Source organism: Neopsephotus bourkii, unplaced genomic scaffold, assembly GCF_033783945.1.
Source record: "Neopsephotus bourkii isolate Nb327-2 ecotype Australia unplaced genomic scaffold, CSIRO-AGI_Nbou_v1 NB_1120, whole genome shotgun sequence".
Classification (NCBI taxonomy): Eukaryota; Metazoa; Chordata; class Aves; order Psittaciformes; family Psittacidae; genus Neopsephotus; species Neopsephotus bourkii.
In genome coordinates, this window is record NW_026901606.1 from 2,419,557 (window position 1) to 2,438,946 (window position 19,390).

Consider the following 19,390-nt stretch of genomic DNA (forward strand, 5'->3'; position numbering starts at 1 on the left):
GTTGAATTAACTGTCACTGGGAACAGAAAATACAAAATTTGCAAAGCTGCTACTTAATTGAAGTGCATGACTAGTGATTTTTGCATTTTTGTAAAATTATAGGAGTTAAATTTAATCTAATGAAGTACAAAATGATAATGAAATAAATATTTTGACCCTGATTTAGCATTCTTTTGGATCTCTTTCCTGCTGCTAAGAGGCTATTGTCTTTCAGTTTCATTATGTTTATGAAGTTGAGTGATCCATTCAGAAAGCTGCATTAAAATTTTCACTTACATGTTAATCACAACCTTAAATTTAGTTTACAAATTTCCTACATTCCTCAACAAGCAAGCTGGCTTTTAATAATATTTTTGAGACAGCAATGTGCAAACTCTAAGTAACTATTTTATAATTTGAGGGGGTTTTCTTGTGCTTCATTTCTGTGTGATAAACATGGAAATGTCTCTCTAATACACTTGTAGAGGTTCCTGTATTGCCCCAGGATGTAATTTAAATCTAAACCAAAATAATAGCTATTCTTTATTCTTGTAATCTCTATAAACCACAATTAAATAGTCAAATTCCAATTCTCTGATGCTTGCAGCCTACCTCATGACTATAGTTGGAACATAAAAGCACAGTAGTCACAGGAAAAGACATCTTGTGAAGCAAGCCTTTGTGGAGCGGGGAAAGGAAGAACGAGAGTGGGTTGGGAAGGTGGCAGACTTAAAAAAGCTTCAGCATGAACCTTATACTTCAAACACATCCCAGTGAAACTGCTGACTGCTGTGGGTAAAGTTTCAGCAGCAGTATTATGGCACTTTGGGGCCTAGTCAGAGGGTTTACAGTGTTCCCATGTCCCCCAGTTTCATCCCACTTTTATTTAATCTTGATATGGCAGTGTTTCCCCCTTACTTTCCAGTTGTGTGTTGGTAACCTGTTCGTATTTTAATTAAATATTTTGGAAAACAAAGCTCTTGTGGGATCATGAAAAAACAAGTAAGGGCAAACATGAGGACCGTGTCAAACAACAAAAGAGTTAGTGTAAAAATTATTTTTTGTTTTGCTAGGCATTGTTTAAATTGGGGAATGAAGACTGGATAGAATTAGCACTACAGAAGTTAACTTTTGGGCTGAGCTGAACAGTCCTCCTAGGATTTCTGATATATATCATGGCCATAATAAATATGTATATGCAAAAAGATATTTTGAGGTTTCAGTTATAATATTTTCTTGGATTAATGTATTTTAAATGTCTGAAAATTGATGAAAAAATTCTAGAAATCTTGACACTAGTTGTGGTTGCCTAAAACACAGAGTCTAAGCTATGAAAGATACTGAGAAAAATACAAGGTTTAGATCACAAAATTTGTCTCTTTTCTGTTACTAATTATAGTTGAAAAATCAATGACAAAAAAATAGAATTGTCCCATCAAATTTGTCTTTTATTTAATTAATTTGCATATTGTTTATTTTGCCTTTTTTTATTCATCCATAACAGTTAGGGAATATGTACATCTAACATAAAAATACCACTTCATAGCTAGCTAAAGTGAAAGAATATTGAGTATTGGTTTTGGAGAAAAAACCCCAACAAAACAGGAATATAATCTACAGAAAATGGATACAGGCTTTGTTACTGTCCTTATTTGTCCTTTCATCTCAGGACATATCCACTGGTTCATTGCTGCCTGAGCCCGGCTTCATTATAAACATTGCACAATATATATAGACAAGAATATTGTATTAATAGTAATAGATATGGACACTACTACCTCTGTGTCAGAAATTCTGGGCAATCTGCTGTAACTCTTCTGACTATAAACTCCTAAGGAAAATATTTCAGTGATCCTTCTCAACTTCCTTTTGCCACATTAGAAACACCTAAAGAAATACATATTCTTTCCTGTCTATTTCTAAAAGTTTTCCCCCCAGTTATGAAACTATTACTGCTAGGCATTGGAGATCTGTGATTCTCTCAGAGATTTGTTTCTTTATTCCAAACAGCCGAGAGTCATTTTAGCCTGGGAATGCAGTATTCCTCATTCATGAGATGATTTTTAAAGGCTTGTTATTGTTCACTAGGCGTTTTACCAAACTGAGTGTTCATGAACCTTGTAGAGATTCTTGTCTAAAACTGTTTCCAGTAGGTCTTTTCAATACAATGAATTTCTGTGACAAACCACTAATGTGGTCTCTTTAATTCATCATTTTAGACCATAGATGATAGCTTACAAAATCCTAGGACCTAGTTGAAAACTCTGTGTTTTAGTTTGGGGTCTAGTTTTAGGCTTCCTTGCCAGTGTCATCCGAAGTACCCTAACAATTCTGAGACAAGGCATACTGGTGTATGTTGCAGAAAATGCAAGAGCTTACTGTTTTGCAATACTACTGGATGAACATGTTGAAAAATGAATATTCCATAGCATAATTAATCCAAAATTCAAAATAATTGAACTCAGCCATTGAATTACATATATATTTTTACCATTGTATTTTCATGTTTTAGAGAGCCACAGGAATAATAACAGTTAAACAATTCGGTTTTATGTGAGGCTATCTTTCCAGGCTTGAAGGAATGAGAAATATCTGAAGGGCTGTACAGTTCAGTGATTTCCCATATGCATGAATCCATATACTTAGAATCACAGAATCACAGAACAGTTAGGGTTGGAAAGGACCTTAAGATCATCTGCTTCCAGCCCCCCTGCCATGGGCAGAGACACCTCACGCTAAACCATAGCACCCAAGGCCTCGTCCAACCTGGCCTTGAACACGGCCAGGGATAGAGCATTCACAGCTTCCCTGGGCAACCCATTCCAGTACCTCACCACCCTTCTTCCTTACATCTAACCTAAACTTCCTGGTTAAGTTTGAACCCATTACCCCTTGCCCTGTCATTACCAGTCCCTAATGGGGAATCCCTCTTAGTATTTCACTGAACCTAATTCCCCCCCCCGAAATCTTATTGTACCAATTTGACATTTTTGTAGGTCCATTATCCAGTCAAACATTGTCAAATAACTGGCATTTCATAGCTCTCTGAGGCTAAAGTTTTTTGTTGTAATTGTGTAACTGCTCAAATATTCCCAGAATCACCTGACAAAAGGTCTACTTGTTTCACTTATGATGTAAGATGGTAACGTCTTTTGCTAAGGGAAAGAAGAAAATAAAATTAATGAAGATCCAGAGTTGAAGCTAGACTCGGGAGATTAAATTGAGGCCTATTTTGTTGCTTTTGGTTTGTTAATAAACCCTAGAGGGAATTACATTATTGTAAACATTTATTCTTAGCAGAAGTTGAAATTTGTATTGTATTCAAAGGTAGAACTAAATCAGAAATTAACAGCCCATCAAAAAGGTAGAAAAGGAAAGAATTTTTAAAATGGCTGGTGTAACAACAGCTGCTGCAATATGAAAACATACCTGTACACTGGCAGTACTGAAAAACAGTCATTCAGCATAGAGCAGAATCATTTTTCTGGATTTCAGAGAATAAACCTGAGTATGAAAAAAATGCCTTACCGCAAAGGAGCTCTGCACATGGTTTGCTGAGGTTCAGGGTTTCCAGTACATGGTGTACCTTTGCTACATTGACTGTAAGGAGCCTTCGCATTGCTTTCACATTACTGGGAATAATTTATTCAGGATCAAACCACTTGTATAGACAGCAAAAGCTACTCAAATCTGATACATTCTTGGAGACCCCCAAACACATCCACTGGTTCTCTCTTGGCTGAAAAACCAGGCAGATCAGTACTGGTTAATAGATTACACTGACTAGTAGAATAGTGAAGGCTACTGAGGTTTGAAAGAACCGAGTACAGAAAGGAAGCATAGACTTTTTATGAAGATGCCTTCGCATGTGAACTGGCATAGACAATCTGTTTTTCCTCTTTTGAAGGTATCTTCCTGATTCATTAAGTGAGATGCTGATTACAGCACTTATCAGCTGCAGTCCTTTATCAAAATGAATCAGAGAACAACTTAATTGCATTAGAGCAGACGAAACAGAAACTGAACTAAACTTTAGGGTTTCTTTTGTTGTTTTCTTTTTCTTTTTTCTCTCTAAACAGTGACCACTGTGTTTTCTGGGGCAGCCTACTTCCCCCTATTACATTCCATGCTTGCAAAATAAAACATTCCCATATTCAAATGGATAAACTGTTTCTTGAACAAAATGTCTTTGCAAAATTCCTGTGATAAGGTAAACTCAGGGTTTTGTTTTGAAATGCATAAGGCTCATGTAAACATGCTAACTTCTTGCTATTCTATGGGGAATAAATATCTAACAGAGTAAGGAAAATATGAAAGGACAAGCACTTAGTACCATACTGCCTATAATCAGACCTCTGTATTGTTTAGCATAAAGATGCATTAGTCTGCATGCTGATGCTAGATGTTTAAGATGGTTAGTGCTTTTACAAATACAGATCTAAATACATACAGGAAAGTATATGTAAATATAAATATTTATTCTATAAATAGAAATAAATAATACAGAACTGGCTCCATTTGCTTTCTTGAAGAAATTACTCACTAAGAAAGTGACTGATACCTGTAACAGCTTTTTAAAAAAGCCATGAGTAATTTGTTGCATGTTTTTCCATTTTGACTTTACCGTCCAAATTTTTTTGTTTATTTTCTCATTTAATTTTCATTTGGCTAATTTTAATTTTCTGACTGAAGCATGTGACAATGTCTTAGACATTGTGCTTGAATTCCTATATTTTAGTTGTGTTAGTGTCTTTCTGTTTCCAGTAATCCAAACCCAAGAATTTGAGGAAACTGGAATTCACATCCACTTGAGAAACAGTGAAGTACATCAAAAATTGCAAGGAACCTTAACAAGTTTGTCTATGACAATGCATTTAAGTAGAATTCTAAGTTAGTGCACCAATACCATTACTGACCTAAAACTGTTAAAACTGTTTTCCAATGATTACTTTATGGTTATATTTTGCCAATATTCTTAAAAAAGAATCAACAGTTAATAGCTGTCTAGAATTTTCAGAGGCCTAATGAAATTAGATGCCCAGGTCCTGGCAGAAGTCAGTGGTATTTGGAATCTAAGCTTCCTGGAGCATCTTTGAAAATATAATCCCTTGGAAATTGCAGCAATATCTAACAAAACTTTTATTTGAGACTATTTTTGTATTATTCCAGCAATCTGGATTTTGGTTCCATCTTATACCCTTCAGGACGCTGTACTGTATCTGGGAAGTGTTTAAATGGATCTGAATGCTACTTCATATATTATTTGATTTTACAGCAAAAAATGCTGAGCAAGTGAAAAGCACTTCAAAGCTTGTACCTTTTCCTTAGTTAACATCTGCTGGTAGCCTCAAGTTTCGGATCTTGCCAGTGGAGCTTTTATTTTTTTGGAGGACTGGGGATGAAGCAGATTTTGTTTCTTTGCCTTTTTCTTGATATTATGTAAGTACTTGAAGGAAATACAAGTGCAGTAATTATTAGGCTGCTAAACAGGTAAGAGACAGGATTTTAACGTCAGTCAGAGCCTATGTGTAATTAATATGGTGCCCCATGTAAAGAATATGTTTAGCACTTATCAGGGCTATAAAGACTGAAGGAATAGAAAGGAGCTTAATTTGTTAATACTTTGATGTGTAAAGAGACACTATTAAGCATTGGAAAAAGTATTAGAGGGGAAGAGAAGAAACAGAGGGTTATCTTTGAGAATGGAACAAGAATTCAAAACACTGTTGGAGGAATTGAAAATTATTAGTGGCTCTACATGTATACCTAGAGGAAGTTCCAACATCTGGGTAAACTTTGGTCCAAATTAATCCTTATTTGTGAACACAGTTCATCTGCCAGCAACATTTTGTTTCAGCAGAAACTATGCACATAACAAACAATCGAGTAACCTTAGCTTGTAGCTTTAAGCAATTTTGAATCATCAGACTCTGGGGAATTATTATGCAGAAAGCATACCTCTGTAAAAATGGCACTTACTATTAGTGTTAGTTACTTCTAAGAGACTGGAAGGACAAAGGTGGATAAGGTACAGCCTATTTAAATATTGAGATAAAATTCATGGTGCTTCTGGTTTCAGTCATTCCCAAGGACTCTTCCCTGAATGTAACTAGTAACCATGCATCTAGCGATGTTGTTGCATTATGTTAGGATAAATATAATTCTTCGTATTTGCCAACAACGCTAAAAAACCTCCTGATTCTGTGTGTAACCAAGTTACTTGTTGCCTGCTTAGAAAGATGTATTTTGTGCTTATTGAAAATAATAATCATTCTTTAAGATGTTTCCTGTAAGGAATGATTGACTACAGTATTTTCTTTTTTACATGCCTTCATAATTCTTCTGTGATCCTTTGACTTTGTGATGCCCAGTTGATGAATCTTGGAATCATAAGGATTGTCTGCTTTTTGTTTGGGGGAAAAACAAATAATAATTGAGTGCCCAAAGAGTTTGTTATTAATTACACAATAATATCAACTGCTAAATTTAGTATATTCATAGACTTTATCATTTTAGATTGATTTTGTTATTCTGAGTTTGTGATATTTAACATTTTTCTTTAAGCATTAATCATTAGCAAATACTTAATTAGAAGTTAAAAAAAAATAATACTAGCCTGTCCTGGGGATATCAGTGATACATGTTTGTTCTGACTGTAACTAATATAAGCTGAAGTTTTATCAGTGATTACAGAGCATATTACTGGCTTTTCTTCCTCAGGATCACTAAATTTTTCAGACAGTTGCATGAGCTATTACAGAGTTCTTGTATATGTAAGAAATTGTCAGACTTGCAAAGCAACAATGCAAAATACCTAGATCATGACTTCCTCTGCAATTTGTTAATGGACTCTAGTATTAATTGTCTTAGGAGAAATACCCAGTGGCTGGCATTCTACCATTTCAAAGTTATTTCTGCCAAAATGTCATTGCTCCTTTGCAGCAGGTAATTTCTCACCATCTAAGAATTTTTGTGAAGCAAATACTGCAGCTTGAAATGGTGGCTCAGTGAAACATTGCAAATACGAGTCATCCATCATCCAGTTCTTTGCTGGCCACTTAGGGAAGTAGCCAACAATCTGTTCATCTGCCAAACAAATGAAAAAAACAAAGAGGCTGGACAGTAACATTGCAATTCTATAGAAATGACTGCAGCAGCCAACCCTTGGTGGTACTTGTAGATATCACAATTACAGGGCAATCATTCTCTTCATGCTTCCATAGTTAGTTTTGAGAGTTAATGGTCTGTTCTCTCAGAATTTCCCAGGAACTCTAGGCTGCTGTTTTTTTTTTCTCTATTTAAAGAATTTCAAACACCCTAAAACTTTACTGACAGTCCCTTGGCTGGCATTCTGTCCAATAAATTGTTTCTGGTAATCTGTTGAGAGTAAGTGGAGTTGTAAGATAATAGCGATACTTGACAAATACGTAATGTCAGATAACAACAACCCTAGGCAATCATATAAAATCTCTGAACACTCCAAGATGTTACCCCATAATCAGCAGAATGCTTTCTTACTTCCTGGCGTACATGTGTTTGGGACTGTCATACCACAGAAGGCTCCTCTCCATAAAAATCATGTCAGTGTGCTTGATGTACTACTCTGGCCAAGGAGCAAATTTTTTGCTGGTTCTAGCTGAATTTGACTTTCAAGTGCACCTCCTGAACTCCCAGTGTTTCAGGAAGTTGTTGGTTTTGCCTTTTTTTGTTTTCTTTCTGTTGTTGGTTGCTTTGGTTTTTCTTACTGTTGCTTAGTTGATCAAGGATTCTATCAGGGATGGAAATATCTCTTCTTATTAAAAGGAAAACAAACCAAAAAAAGGAAACATTGTCATAAGTTGGTTCTACCTCACGTCCCTATTGATTCTTTATCAGACATAAACCTTCTTGATTCTAAACCTTATCTGTGTTCCTGTCTGATGTCTGCAAACATTCCTCCCCTCCATGCGATAGTGCCATGCTTCAGGAAATATACTTGTTTGGCAATCTGAAAAACCTCCTGAAGCAGACTGGGAGCTGCAAGACATGTAATGTTCTAGATTTTATTTGTCTGATTTGTTAATGTGAAACATGCTTCATAAAATGTCTTGGTCATAATATGACTTGTGTTCTGAAAGTCTGGGGAGCTGATAGCTGTTGCTTCGTTAGTAACAAAAGTTTCGTTAACAAAAAATAAAAATCACAGCAATTCTCAAAAAAAAAAAATCAAAAAAAAATCTGCCTGAGTAAAGAAAATGTGATGCTGATGTAGGAGTAGTAGGAGAACATCAGTTACAATTGGGCATGACTGTCACCTACAGTATTTCTCAGGAAGATTGTCTCTATTGCCTTGGCTAAACACAGATGCAACAAAGCAGACTTTAGTTGAGTTCTATGACATCTCCAGTTGTGATTATAATTGGGTATGTCCTGCTTTTAAATGTTGGATAAGCTGCTTCAACTTTAAACATCTTCCCAAATTAGCGGGACAGAGAGTTTTAACAGTATCTCTCAAATTCCTTCTTAAGTTATCTTCCATGTGCAGATGGTGAAGATCTTTAGGCACTCGGAGCTGTGCTTGTCTTGAGCATCATAGTTAGCCTTTGCCTTATGGAAAAGATGTAGTCTGGCCAGAGGGAGTGAAGAGTGAAGAGAAAATTGTCTGAGCAGTGTCACTCTCCTGTGGCCAATGATAAGCATTCTACATGTTTCTCTTGAATGGAACGAAGGTCAGGAGATCTCTTTTCTCCTGAAATTGAAGAAGTATGTTGAAACCTGATGTGCAGAATCAGCTAATCACAGTATCACAGTATGTTAGAGATTGGATGCTAATGCTTCATGCCACCTCTTTGCGCAGCAAACTGAAACTGGATGGAGCAAAGATGCTCCTGGGATCCTAACTGGCTGTCATCCTTTCTGCCACTATGTTAACTTGATGAGATCTCAGTCTGGATCAGAACAAAGTGCATGCAACACATGACCTCTTGTTCCTTGCTGGGAGAAAATAGCCTAAGGCAATTTTGGCAGAGCTGACACTGGGAAAGATGTAGAACAGAGCTCCAGCTGCTTTGCTACTGCACATGCTGCTTCCACAATCCACATTTCAGCTCCTTCGTAACTCTCATGGGAGACTGCAATAGAAATGAAGATGAGGCATCTTTCCTGCCAATGCAGACAGTGGGGTGGGCAGAGCTGGTATGGTTGAGATGGGACTGGGGCTGGGCTGGGCTGCACTGACTGCAAGTCTAACTACATAAGCATCATTTAGATAATTGCCTTTTCAATAAACCTCATTTAAAATGAAGAGAATGTAATTGAAAAATGCAATCACATGACTGTAATTGTTCCTTAGTTCTTAGATACAATATTTCTTTTTCAAATATAGCTTGCTGATGATCAGGGATTGGTGTTGATGACGACTGTTGCCATGCCAGTATTTAGTAAGCAAAATGAGACTGTAAGTACTCAAGACTTTCTGTTATGGGATAATGGTGTGACTTAAGTGAAGTTGCTTTCAGGGACCTAATGAGATTTTAACCAAGTCTAAAAATTTTTCTAGTCATCTTATTTTGTCTGCAGTTAGTATCCCCTTGTTAGCATGAAAATATGGACAAATAATCCCACATACACTCTAGAAACCATATTAAATAATGAAAACCTATGCCTCTCAGATGATGCTAGGCTTTAGCAGATTTTTTACTTCTATATTACCTTTTTGCAGCAAATATTCTATATCCTTTTCTTCTTTGCACTGATATGCTCCTATTACATAGGTTGAGAATTTAATTTCTATATTATATATATATCTGTTTACTAATTTAATCGGTTAGTAAGAGAATTACATGGACTTTCCCTTAATGCTTATTTTTCCTCTTTTCTTTGTCAAATGGCAGGAGAAATTGGGAAAGAAAGGAGTAACTGTTTTTAATTCAATTTTTGTGAGGAAGTTTTCTGTTGAGGGACTCAATAGCTATCAAAAGTTTGCATGCCTTTTCTATGTGAATTGCAGCTGATGTAGAAAGAAGTGATATTATTGATTAAATTACTATTTGATCAGATGAGTTGTACCAGCATCTGCTTTTCCCAATTTTTAAAGGATTTGTCTAATGTCTATTCACTTCTGCAAAGTAGATGCAAAGTGAAATGAGCAGTGAAAATTCATTATTATTGTGGTTCTGAGTGCGTCTTTTATTGTTCTTTTCAGAGATCTAAAGGGATTCTTCTGGGAGTAGTTGGCACAGATGTTCCAGTTAAAGAGCTTTTAAAAACTATTCCAAAATACAAGGTAATACACAAAGGGTAATGTCCTTTATACTTAGCTAAATTATAATAGCTATGATATAACTTTATTTATTTGGCATGCTTATATTTTTTATACTGACATAGTTCCAAAATTTCACTCATTTTCCTCAATAATTCTAGCTCTGTAATGTCTGAGATCAAGTGCAGTTTTTAATACCAAAATCAATATATGGCTTGATCTTCACATTTTTGCTCTAGAAGGTAATACTAGGTATTTTCCAGAGTAAAATCAATGAAATGATTTAACCGTGCAGTATAAGCAGAATACAGTACAAAATAACCAGAAATTCACACTGAAAATTTGCATAACTTCATATGAAAACGGTACAAAAATCTATCCTTAACATGCCTTTAGGCTTCAGATTCGACTTTAGGAAGAAGTTCTTCCCTGTGAGGGTGCTGAGGCGCTGGCACAGGGTGCCAGAGAAGCTGTGGCTGCCCCATCCCTGGCAGCATTCAAGGCCAGGTTGGAAAGGGTTTGGAGCAACCTGGTCTAGTGAAGGGTGTCCCTGCCTGTGGCAGGGGGGAGTGGAACCAGGTGCTCCATAAGGTCTCTTGCAACCCAAACCATTCTATGATTCTTGTCTCTGTAACATGTCCCAGCTTAGTTGTCTCATTGAATTAAAGGAAGTGGCACATTTCAGGAACTTGAACAGTTTTCCAACTAACCAGACTAGTGGTTCCTCCTCTCCTATCAAGTACTTGCTAAGTATTTTCCTCTACTTAGTTTTCCAAAGTCAGAGACAATTCTACCATAAAATTCTTACAAAATAATTATCATAAACATTTTCAAAATTTGATGTAGTTCATCTACTGTGAAATTCTTACAACTCTGTCAAAGTAAGCTTCAGGCAAATGCAAAAATATAATTACTTTTCATTTAAATTTGATGCAATATATTAGTATTTCACTACTTCTCGGTGTCTGAAAGGCTTTATTATTAGTGCTGTTTTATTCACAAATGAAAATTAAACAAATGTTTTCCAGTTAATTCTTAGTGGATTTTTTTTTGCTTTTTGCCAGACAAATAAGCACATAACACTATATCATAGACAGCCTTTAGTAAAGAGGCCAGCTATTGGAACAGCTACATTTGGACATGTACGCATGCTGAGCATAAATTTGTTATGTCATACTTTCCCTTTGATTTGATGCCATGCTCTCATATACTGATTTCTAAGAGGGTGGAGTAATAAGCTGATTTGTGAGTGCCTTTGAATATTCCTAGATGTTTTGGTTTGGTTTGTTTTTTAGGCATCCTCCTATCAATTATAATTCTAATTTGAATACATTAGCAATAACCAAATTATTTTGTAGATCAATTAGCAGTAACTGGAAAATTTAAGTAAAACAAGAATTTGACAAAAATAATGCATAAAATGCTGGCAATCACATTGATAAGGTGCAATGGAGTAATTTCCTGGGATCTGGACCTTACTAGGTTTGGTGCTTTGCCAACACGGAACAGAAAGTCTGTCCCAGTTGAAAAAAAGTTTGTAGACTGTGGGAAGAGGCAACAGATACCTACACACTGATATAAGAACAAAGAGACACTTCTGGTCAAGATAAATGAGAGCAGTCTCAGTGCACTACCACTGTTAACTGCAGCTTACATTACACTTTCGGGTATGCAGAAATACAGAATCAGTAGAAGGTAGAAGAGAAAGGAGCAAAATTTGGAGCAAAGGAAGCAATCCTTGGGACAATCTTCTAAGGAGTGATGGGTAGAACAAGTTTTACTTGTAATAAGAAGGAACAACAATGTTGTAGTAACAGCAGAAATAAAATCTTGGTCGTTCATAGATGGATAGAAAAGGTAATATCACAGTGATATTATTCAGAAGTCATCTTTATGATGTGGACATAGTATGAATACAAGAACCTAAAGAGTGTGGGGCCTGAATAACAGGTATTGCAGCAGAGTTAGAGTGATTCAGAAAAGGAGAAGATAGGCAGGAAAATAAAAATTTCTGGTTTTGTCATATGGCGATATATTTTTTAAGGGTTAGTTTTCTGTGGAAGTAATATAGATCCTCTCTCTGAATAGTAGACATTTTATTTGAAGGAACTCTTTATATTGCTGAGTGTAATACAAGAGAAGATTACTACAGGAGGCACCAATATCATGCAATACACTTAGGTTAGTGAAATCACTTGAGTTATAACTTCCAGTCTCGCATACCATAAACATTTCTGAGCAGTAAAAAGACCATGCAATTGCAAGAGCATAATCACCCCTGGGACCCATTCCTGTAGAGGCAGCATGTGAAATAAAATTCACACAGGGATATAAAATGATTGGTTGGAAATAGAATTCTGCTGACCTGGAATTCTCTCAGCTTCCATTAAGTGGATTTTACACCGAGGAAGATGAAAAATAACAATAAGCTATTTTCAGCAATCATTACCTAGACTAAACTTCCCCAGATGCCAGTGGCAGTTTGTCCTGAATTAAGGTAGGGTTGGATTTAGTAATACTTAGTGTTCATGTGGCATTTTGCAGCAGTTAGAAAAAATTTTTGTTTCTGAATCTGTCATTTAGAGGCAAGAGCTCAAGGTTCAAACTGGCAATACTGCTGCAAGAGGCAGTATCTCTCAAACTGAAGCATTTTAAGTGTAGAGAGTGTGCGGTTTCACATATTGCACAACACACAATAAAATACTACCTGTGGAGTCTGGGTATGCTTCAAATAGGCAAATATTTTTTTCCTCTAAAATATACCACCCACATTGGTTTCCTTACCTAACTTGCATTGCTTGGATATCATTCTGCAGCTACCAACACAGACAATTATACTTGAGATCTGATATTTAGCCAACAGCTAGTTCACTTGTCAGACTATAATAGGTAAAATATTTCCACTGTTATTATTTTGGTTATCCCTCCTTTATGCCAAGAACATGCCAAGAACATATCACCTTCTATTACTTTCACTGAAGTTTATTGCTTCAGGAAAACCACTAGTTTATAAAACAGTCTTCTATATGGCAGTTACAGTTGACCATGTCGAATCATTCACAGAAAGACAGTATAAATCTACCTGGTATGTTTTCCTCCATGACCTTGCCATAATATCATACTCTGGTTTATATTTCCAGAAAATTACAGAAGCTTTGCTGACCTGCTTGTCCCTTAGAAATGATTCTCACTTGTCAACTTTGCTCACACTGCTTTACGCCAGACAAACTCCTAAGGTCCCACTTCAGCAAACAATTTAAGACTGTACTGAAGCAAAATAAAAAGCATTTTGGTAGTGAGAAATGTAAAGTAAATATCAAAGTAAGATAGTTCTGGAAGTATTTGTTTTTAATATCTCAATGGAATGAGATGCTTCAAGATATATCAGATATTAAGTTACTTCAGAATTGAAGAAAATGGGTGAGAAAGTGTAATGAGATGTACTCTTTGCATGGTAAAAGTTACATACTAAAGCTGCTGAAAGATTCTACATTAGCAGCAAGCTTTTATGCTAAGAAGGGATGTTTGAATGACCACATGAACGGTTTGAAGGTACATTTACTGCATTCAGTGGGTACAATCAATTGTGCAATAGGCATACTGTTAAAAGAGTACTATTGTTATTTAAATAAGTACAGTGCTAAATTTAATTATATATACCGTTAGGCCTCATAAAGCATTTCACTGCTCTCAAATGATCTCCCATAGTTCCACTTGCTACAACTCTGTAAATTTACAACAGTTTCTTTAGCCTTTTCTGTGGCTCCAGATTAAGCCTTTTCTGTGGCTCCAGATTAACTTGAATTAACAGAGAGGTAAATGCCTTTAAGACTAGAAGGTGTAAATACAAGGTATGACAGGCCACTGCTTACTTCTGTAACTGTACATTCAGTACCACTGATGTAAACAATTCTTTTACAGTATGTCTTGAACAAGTGAATTAAGTTGAACTTAGCCACTCCTAGCTGTATGTAAATTTACTAAATTCCAGTACCCCTCCTGCTTTGGCACATGCTGTGGTGTATGCCACATACTATGGTGTCTAATATACCTGTGCATATCTAATTCAATCTAAAGCCTGTAGAAATAAGTGCCCTAAATAGCAAAGCATGTGTGACACTTTGAAATTGTGCTATATGCTGAATTCATCACAATGACAGGTTCTTATTTGCACCAAATGTCAGGGATCAGAGCTTTGCATATGTTAGAATGAAATACTATGTGGGTAAGGATTATGAATGACAGCTTTAAGCCCTGGATAACTATATTCTTGCCTGAATTTATTTATGTATGTATGTATTTATTCATTTATTTTGGAATTTACTGGAGACTGTACTAATTAGTGTTTCTTTCTCATTTATTCTTACAGTTAGGTATTCATGGATATGCTTTTGCAATTACAAACAATGGATATATTTTGACTCATCCAGAACTTAGGCCTTTGGTAAGAAAGCTATTTACTGACGTACTTTATTTAGCTATATATGTTGCATTTGTTTTTCTTTTAATATGAATAGATTAACATCAATTAAAAAATTAAATACAACAGATCAGTTCACGGTGCTTTGTTATTCTTGGTAAATTTATGTCTTGAAACAAAGGTTACCATGAAAAAGTGAAGGTAGATAAATAAACAAATTGTTTCTGCAAAAGATGCAGGCCTCCATTACAGCAAATTGCAAAGCCAGAAATTGCTATAATTATGTTCACTTTACATTGACGCGGAATGTTCTATTGCTATGTAATAACCCCTATTTGTCATGTTAAAGTGTTAAAGCTAATTTAATATATTGCTATGTAATAACCCCTATTTGTCATGTTAAAGTGTTAAAGCTAATTTAATATATGTGCAGAAACTTCAATAAAACATATTCTTAAGCAGAATAGCTGCACAAGGGATTTTTGTATTAAAAGAGGAATAGGAGCAAATTTCACCTTTAGTTTCCCTTATCATCTCGTTTGCATCAATTACAGCAAGAAAAATAGAAGTGCATGTTACGCAAATGTTTATCAGCTTAACACCCCAGAGAATTGGTACATCCTTGATCACATCATTGTTTAGGAACAGCATTTGCAAGTGTTCCATCACTATCAAATCTTAGCAAAACACTGGTATTAGTACTTCCACTGTTGTGTACACATGGAGGCCATATGTATTTCTCACATCAAGCAACAATATTTTAGTAGAAAACAGTGCTATTAATTGGATTGATAATTTCATATAAAAATTAGATTATAGAAAAGCATGATTTATTAAGTCATTAGCATATCTGATGTTTTCATTCAGCAAAAGGATTTGTCTTTCTAAGATTTGGGCTAGGAATTACACACTTCATTAACATTTGTGTTTACACTTACTGTTTTCCATTTATTTTTTAACTGGAGTAGAGCTTATGAAAAGTTCAACAGTGCGACTTCCATGAATGGAAAAACATTTTCTCACTAGCATCACTCTAAAATGAACAGAGCAAACATAGTACCTTGGAAGGAACTTTAAAATAAATGATTTGTCTGTTTACCCATTCTTCCATGTTCTTTCCTTTTCTGACTGAGATGACTTGCTGAGGTTTGTTTGGCAACCATGAGAGAAGAGGCAGGAATAGGGGCTGTATAAGACCTCATTAGAGCACCTGAATTGTATGCAAAGATTCTTAATGCACCTTCAGATCTCTTTTGCTGCATCTTCACTGCTTTACCTCAGCTAACTTGTCCATGGCAAGTAACTATTTTTTGTAATTTTGCTGTTATCCAGCTGGACCACAGAAAGAATCTAAAAATTGCTTAAACAGCTGAAGTTACCAAGTGCACTGACCAGATCTAAAGTTTGACTGTCATAGCATTCTGTATCTTTTCCAACAATTTGCTATTTCAAAATTTATATTAGACCAGTTATGTTAATTACCCTAGTGGTTAAAATGCTGCAATAAACGTTGTTGTGCTTAGAATCATAGAATAGTTAGGGTTGGAAAGGACCTTAAGATCATCAAGTTCCAACCCCCCTGCCATGGGCAGAGACACCTCACACTAAACCATATCACCCAAGGCCTCGTCCAACCTGGCCTTGAACACTGCCAGGGATGGAGCATTCACAACTTCCCTGGGCAACCCATTCCAGTTGAAAAAACCCATTCCAGTTAGGGAAAACCCTAACAGGAAAGAATTTCCTCCTTATATCCAATCTAAACTTCCCCTGTTTAAGTTTTAACCCATTACCCCTTGTCCTATCACTACATTCCCCAATGAAGAGTCCCTCCCCAGCATCCCTATAGGCCCCCTTCAGGTACTGGAAGGCAGCTATGAGGTCTCCACGCAGCCTTCTCTTCTCCAGGCTTTAATGTAAACATTTTATATTAAACTTTTTTTTTATTGTGGGAAATGTTTGGGGAGAAGTCTTCAAAATTGGCAACTACCTTTAGAATATTTTTTTCTTATCTCTGTATGTATTAAAATCCATGTATTTTTCAATATTTTTCAAAATTCCATAAATGCATTGTTTTTTTATATCATTCTCCAGTTTTCATAATACTAAGGTCAGGACTTGGTCTTGATTCCTAAAATGCTTTTGAAATCTTCAGGTATCACAAGTACATCTGGCAGCCTATATTTGCAAGCCATAGGATTATGTAGTTGAAAGTTCCTTCCACACATCACAAGAGTTTGACAATGGATGTATTTGATGTACTGTCCCTGTTTCTTTTGGCAGATTTCTTCCTTCAAAAATATTAGTATGTATTCATTACAGAATAGCTATTTTAATAAACAGAAGGTAATGAAATCCAGCAACAGAGGGCAGCTTTAAGTTAGACTGACAAAGGCTGTTTACCCTCTTTCCTTATTCCTGTTGTGGTGGTGTGTTTTAATGAGGGAAAGGGTGGTTTTCTGTTACTACCCCTCACCTAAGGTGCACGTTGAGGGCACTGATTTCATTACCTTATACAACAGTCACATTTTAAAAACACAAATATTGGACAGTAGCCTGCAAGCTGTCAGCTACGGGGAACTTGTGATATATTCATGATCTGTTCATTTCATTTTTCTGGAAGAGTCATTTTTTTAACTCTGGGTTCTGTCAGTAGTGTGTAACGGGAATCTTTTCTGTTGACTTCGGTGGAGTTTTTGAGAGTGAAGTGATTGCTGGCTTTAGCCCTTAGACTCATGCTGCAGGCTGAATCCTGATACTGCTGCAACTAGTGGCAAAACATTCCATGAAATCTGTGAGGATAAGTATGTGAAGATACGCATGTAGGACTGGAACTAGATAGCTCACCAGAGATAATATCTAAAATTATTTGGGCGGGTTAGAGTTTACATTCAAGTTACTTTAATTACTGACCTGATCCATGCTGGTTTATATTGTGATTGTATTTTCCTGTGGTGACGTAAAGCTAGAATACTCTTAGACTCCTGAGTTACTAACCCCAGTGGCCATATATGTTAGTTCTGAAGCTGACACACTGCTTTTTAAGGAACTGTCTTATGGGACACTGAGCAGACAGGCAGGATAGTAAACAGCCTCTGAGGAAGAGTGTTTCCTGTTGCACCAGATTTTTATCTTACCCTGACCAGTATATTTAATCATTTGTGCTGATTACCCTATTGGGTTTATGTTTAAAAATGTTTTTCTTGGAGATTTCCTCTGTTTCTCCTGCCTTTTTTTTTTGTTGTTGTTGAATAAACTTGGCTTTCAGTTAGGATGACTGGTTGTGTGCACATAGAGTAACTGGAGGAAGAGGAAGAAAAGTTATTTCTAGATACATTCAAAGGTACTTTCAGACGTTTAAGACAGTTGTTGAAGTAGCCCCCAGACTTCTAACTCAGTGCTGGCTGTGAGTTTTCAGGGATGACTGTTGCCATGGAGGGCGCAGAAAGAACCTTTGATTACATTCTTCTGTTACTGGATCGATGAGTCTTGACAAATAACTTAATAAATCATGATAATCACGGAATAAGGAATCCCATGGAAATTTGCTTTGGAGAATGAAAAGAGATAGCTTTAGAGGCCTTGGCAATTAAATGATTGACTGTAAATGACACCTATTTCATATACACTGAAACTCTTATTATCTCCCTTCCTTTTGTTGCCCATCTCTTTCCCAGGCCGCCTTAGGCTGCTCCATCTTGTTTCCCCAGCGATGACCGGCTGCCCTGTCAGTGACCTACCCCCGGGGCTGCCGACACCGCTCCGGAACGGGCCCGAAGCCATAAGCCGTGCTCTCGGCGGTGGCTCCCGGCCTCGGCCGGCTCCCACGGGGTAGGCGGTGCTGCCGGGGCTGCGCTGAGGGGCTACCGCCATGGGGTGGCGCCACAACACCGCCGAGGGCGCGCCCTCCCGCGGCCCCGCCCCGCCGGCGGAGCTGGTGTGTGTGTGTTGCAGTTAGTTACTGCTGCAGTTAGAATTCAGGAAGTCTACTGCGATTTAGATAAAAAAAATACCTTTGTCACAATTCTTCTGTGTTTCAAAGCCTTTTTTGGGGTTTGGGGGTTTGGTTTTATTTTGTTTGCGGGGGGGTTGTTTGTTTGGTTTGTTTTTGTTAGACGGTGGATGTATGCGTTTTAAATGGTTTCACATTCACACCGTTTAGGGTGCATTTCCTACCAAAAGTACGCCCATGGTACGTAAGACACTATGGCTGGTGGTAATGACATTTCGATTTATTTGTTTTTTTAATATTGCTGTATCAGGATGCTCCTGTATGCTGCAATTTGACTAAGTTCTGGATTTTTACTGAGTAGTGCTTTATTTTTCCATGAGAGATTGTTTTAAATAGCAAGATGTAATTTGGATTTTTGTAGTGTAAAACCACACCTTACTCTTTAGAAAAAAAAAAAAAAAAAACAAAACAGAATTGTTTGGGAGTTCAGAAGAGAATTTTGAGATTTTCAAGGCAGTAACTTGGTTTCTGGGGCTGCTTGAAGCACGCACACGAGGAGAAAGTCTTTCCCAGCGGTGGTTATGTGTGATTGAATTGCTTGCCTTTCAGGATCCTGTAGCACTTGCAGTGTGCTAGGTACTACTCCATTAAATTTTAAAATGCATAATGTGTCATGATGATGTTACAGTTAGCCAAAGAAATGTGTTTATGTAAAGAAAAAGTAACAAACAATATACTTCTCAAGTACACTGAAGTACAATCACTGTATTAATTGTGGCTGATGGCTCATTACTGTAAA

The 19,390-nt window shown here is 36.6% G+C and overlaps 1 protein-coding gene across 2 annotated transcripts in view; it reads left to right on the forward strand.

The window, feature by feature from the left end:
• Positions 1 to 19,390, forward strand: part of CACNA2D3 (calcium voltage-gated channel auxiliary subunit alpha2delta 3) — a 457,261-nt gene that overhangs the window by 330,165 nt on the left and 107,706 nt on the right. For both annotated transcript variants that reach the window (XR_009726818.1, XM_061362402.1), the window contains exons 15-17: positions 9,344 to 9,415; positions 10,163 to 10,243; positions 14,589 to 14,663. Coding sequence is in view for 1 of the 2 variants with exons in the window: in XM_061362402.1 (XP_061218386.1) it covers positions 9,344 to 9,415; positions 10,163 to 10,243; positions 14,589 to 14,663 (228 nt within the window). In the remaining variant the exon portion in view is untranslated. The remainder of the gene's footprint in view (positions 1 to 9,343; positions 9,416 to 10,162; positions 10,244 to 14,588; positions 14,664 to 19,390) is intronic.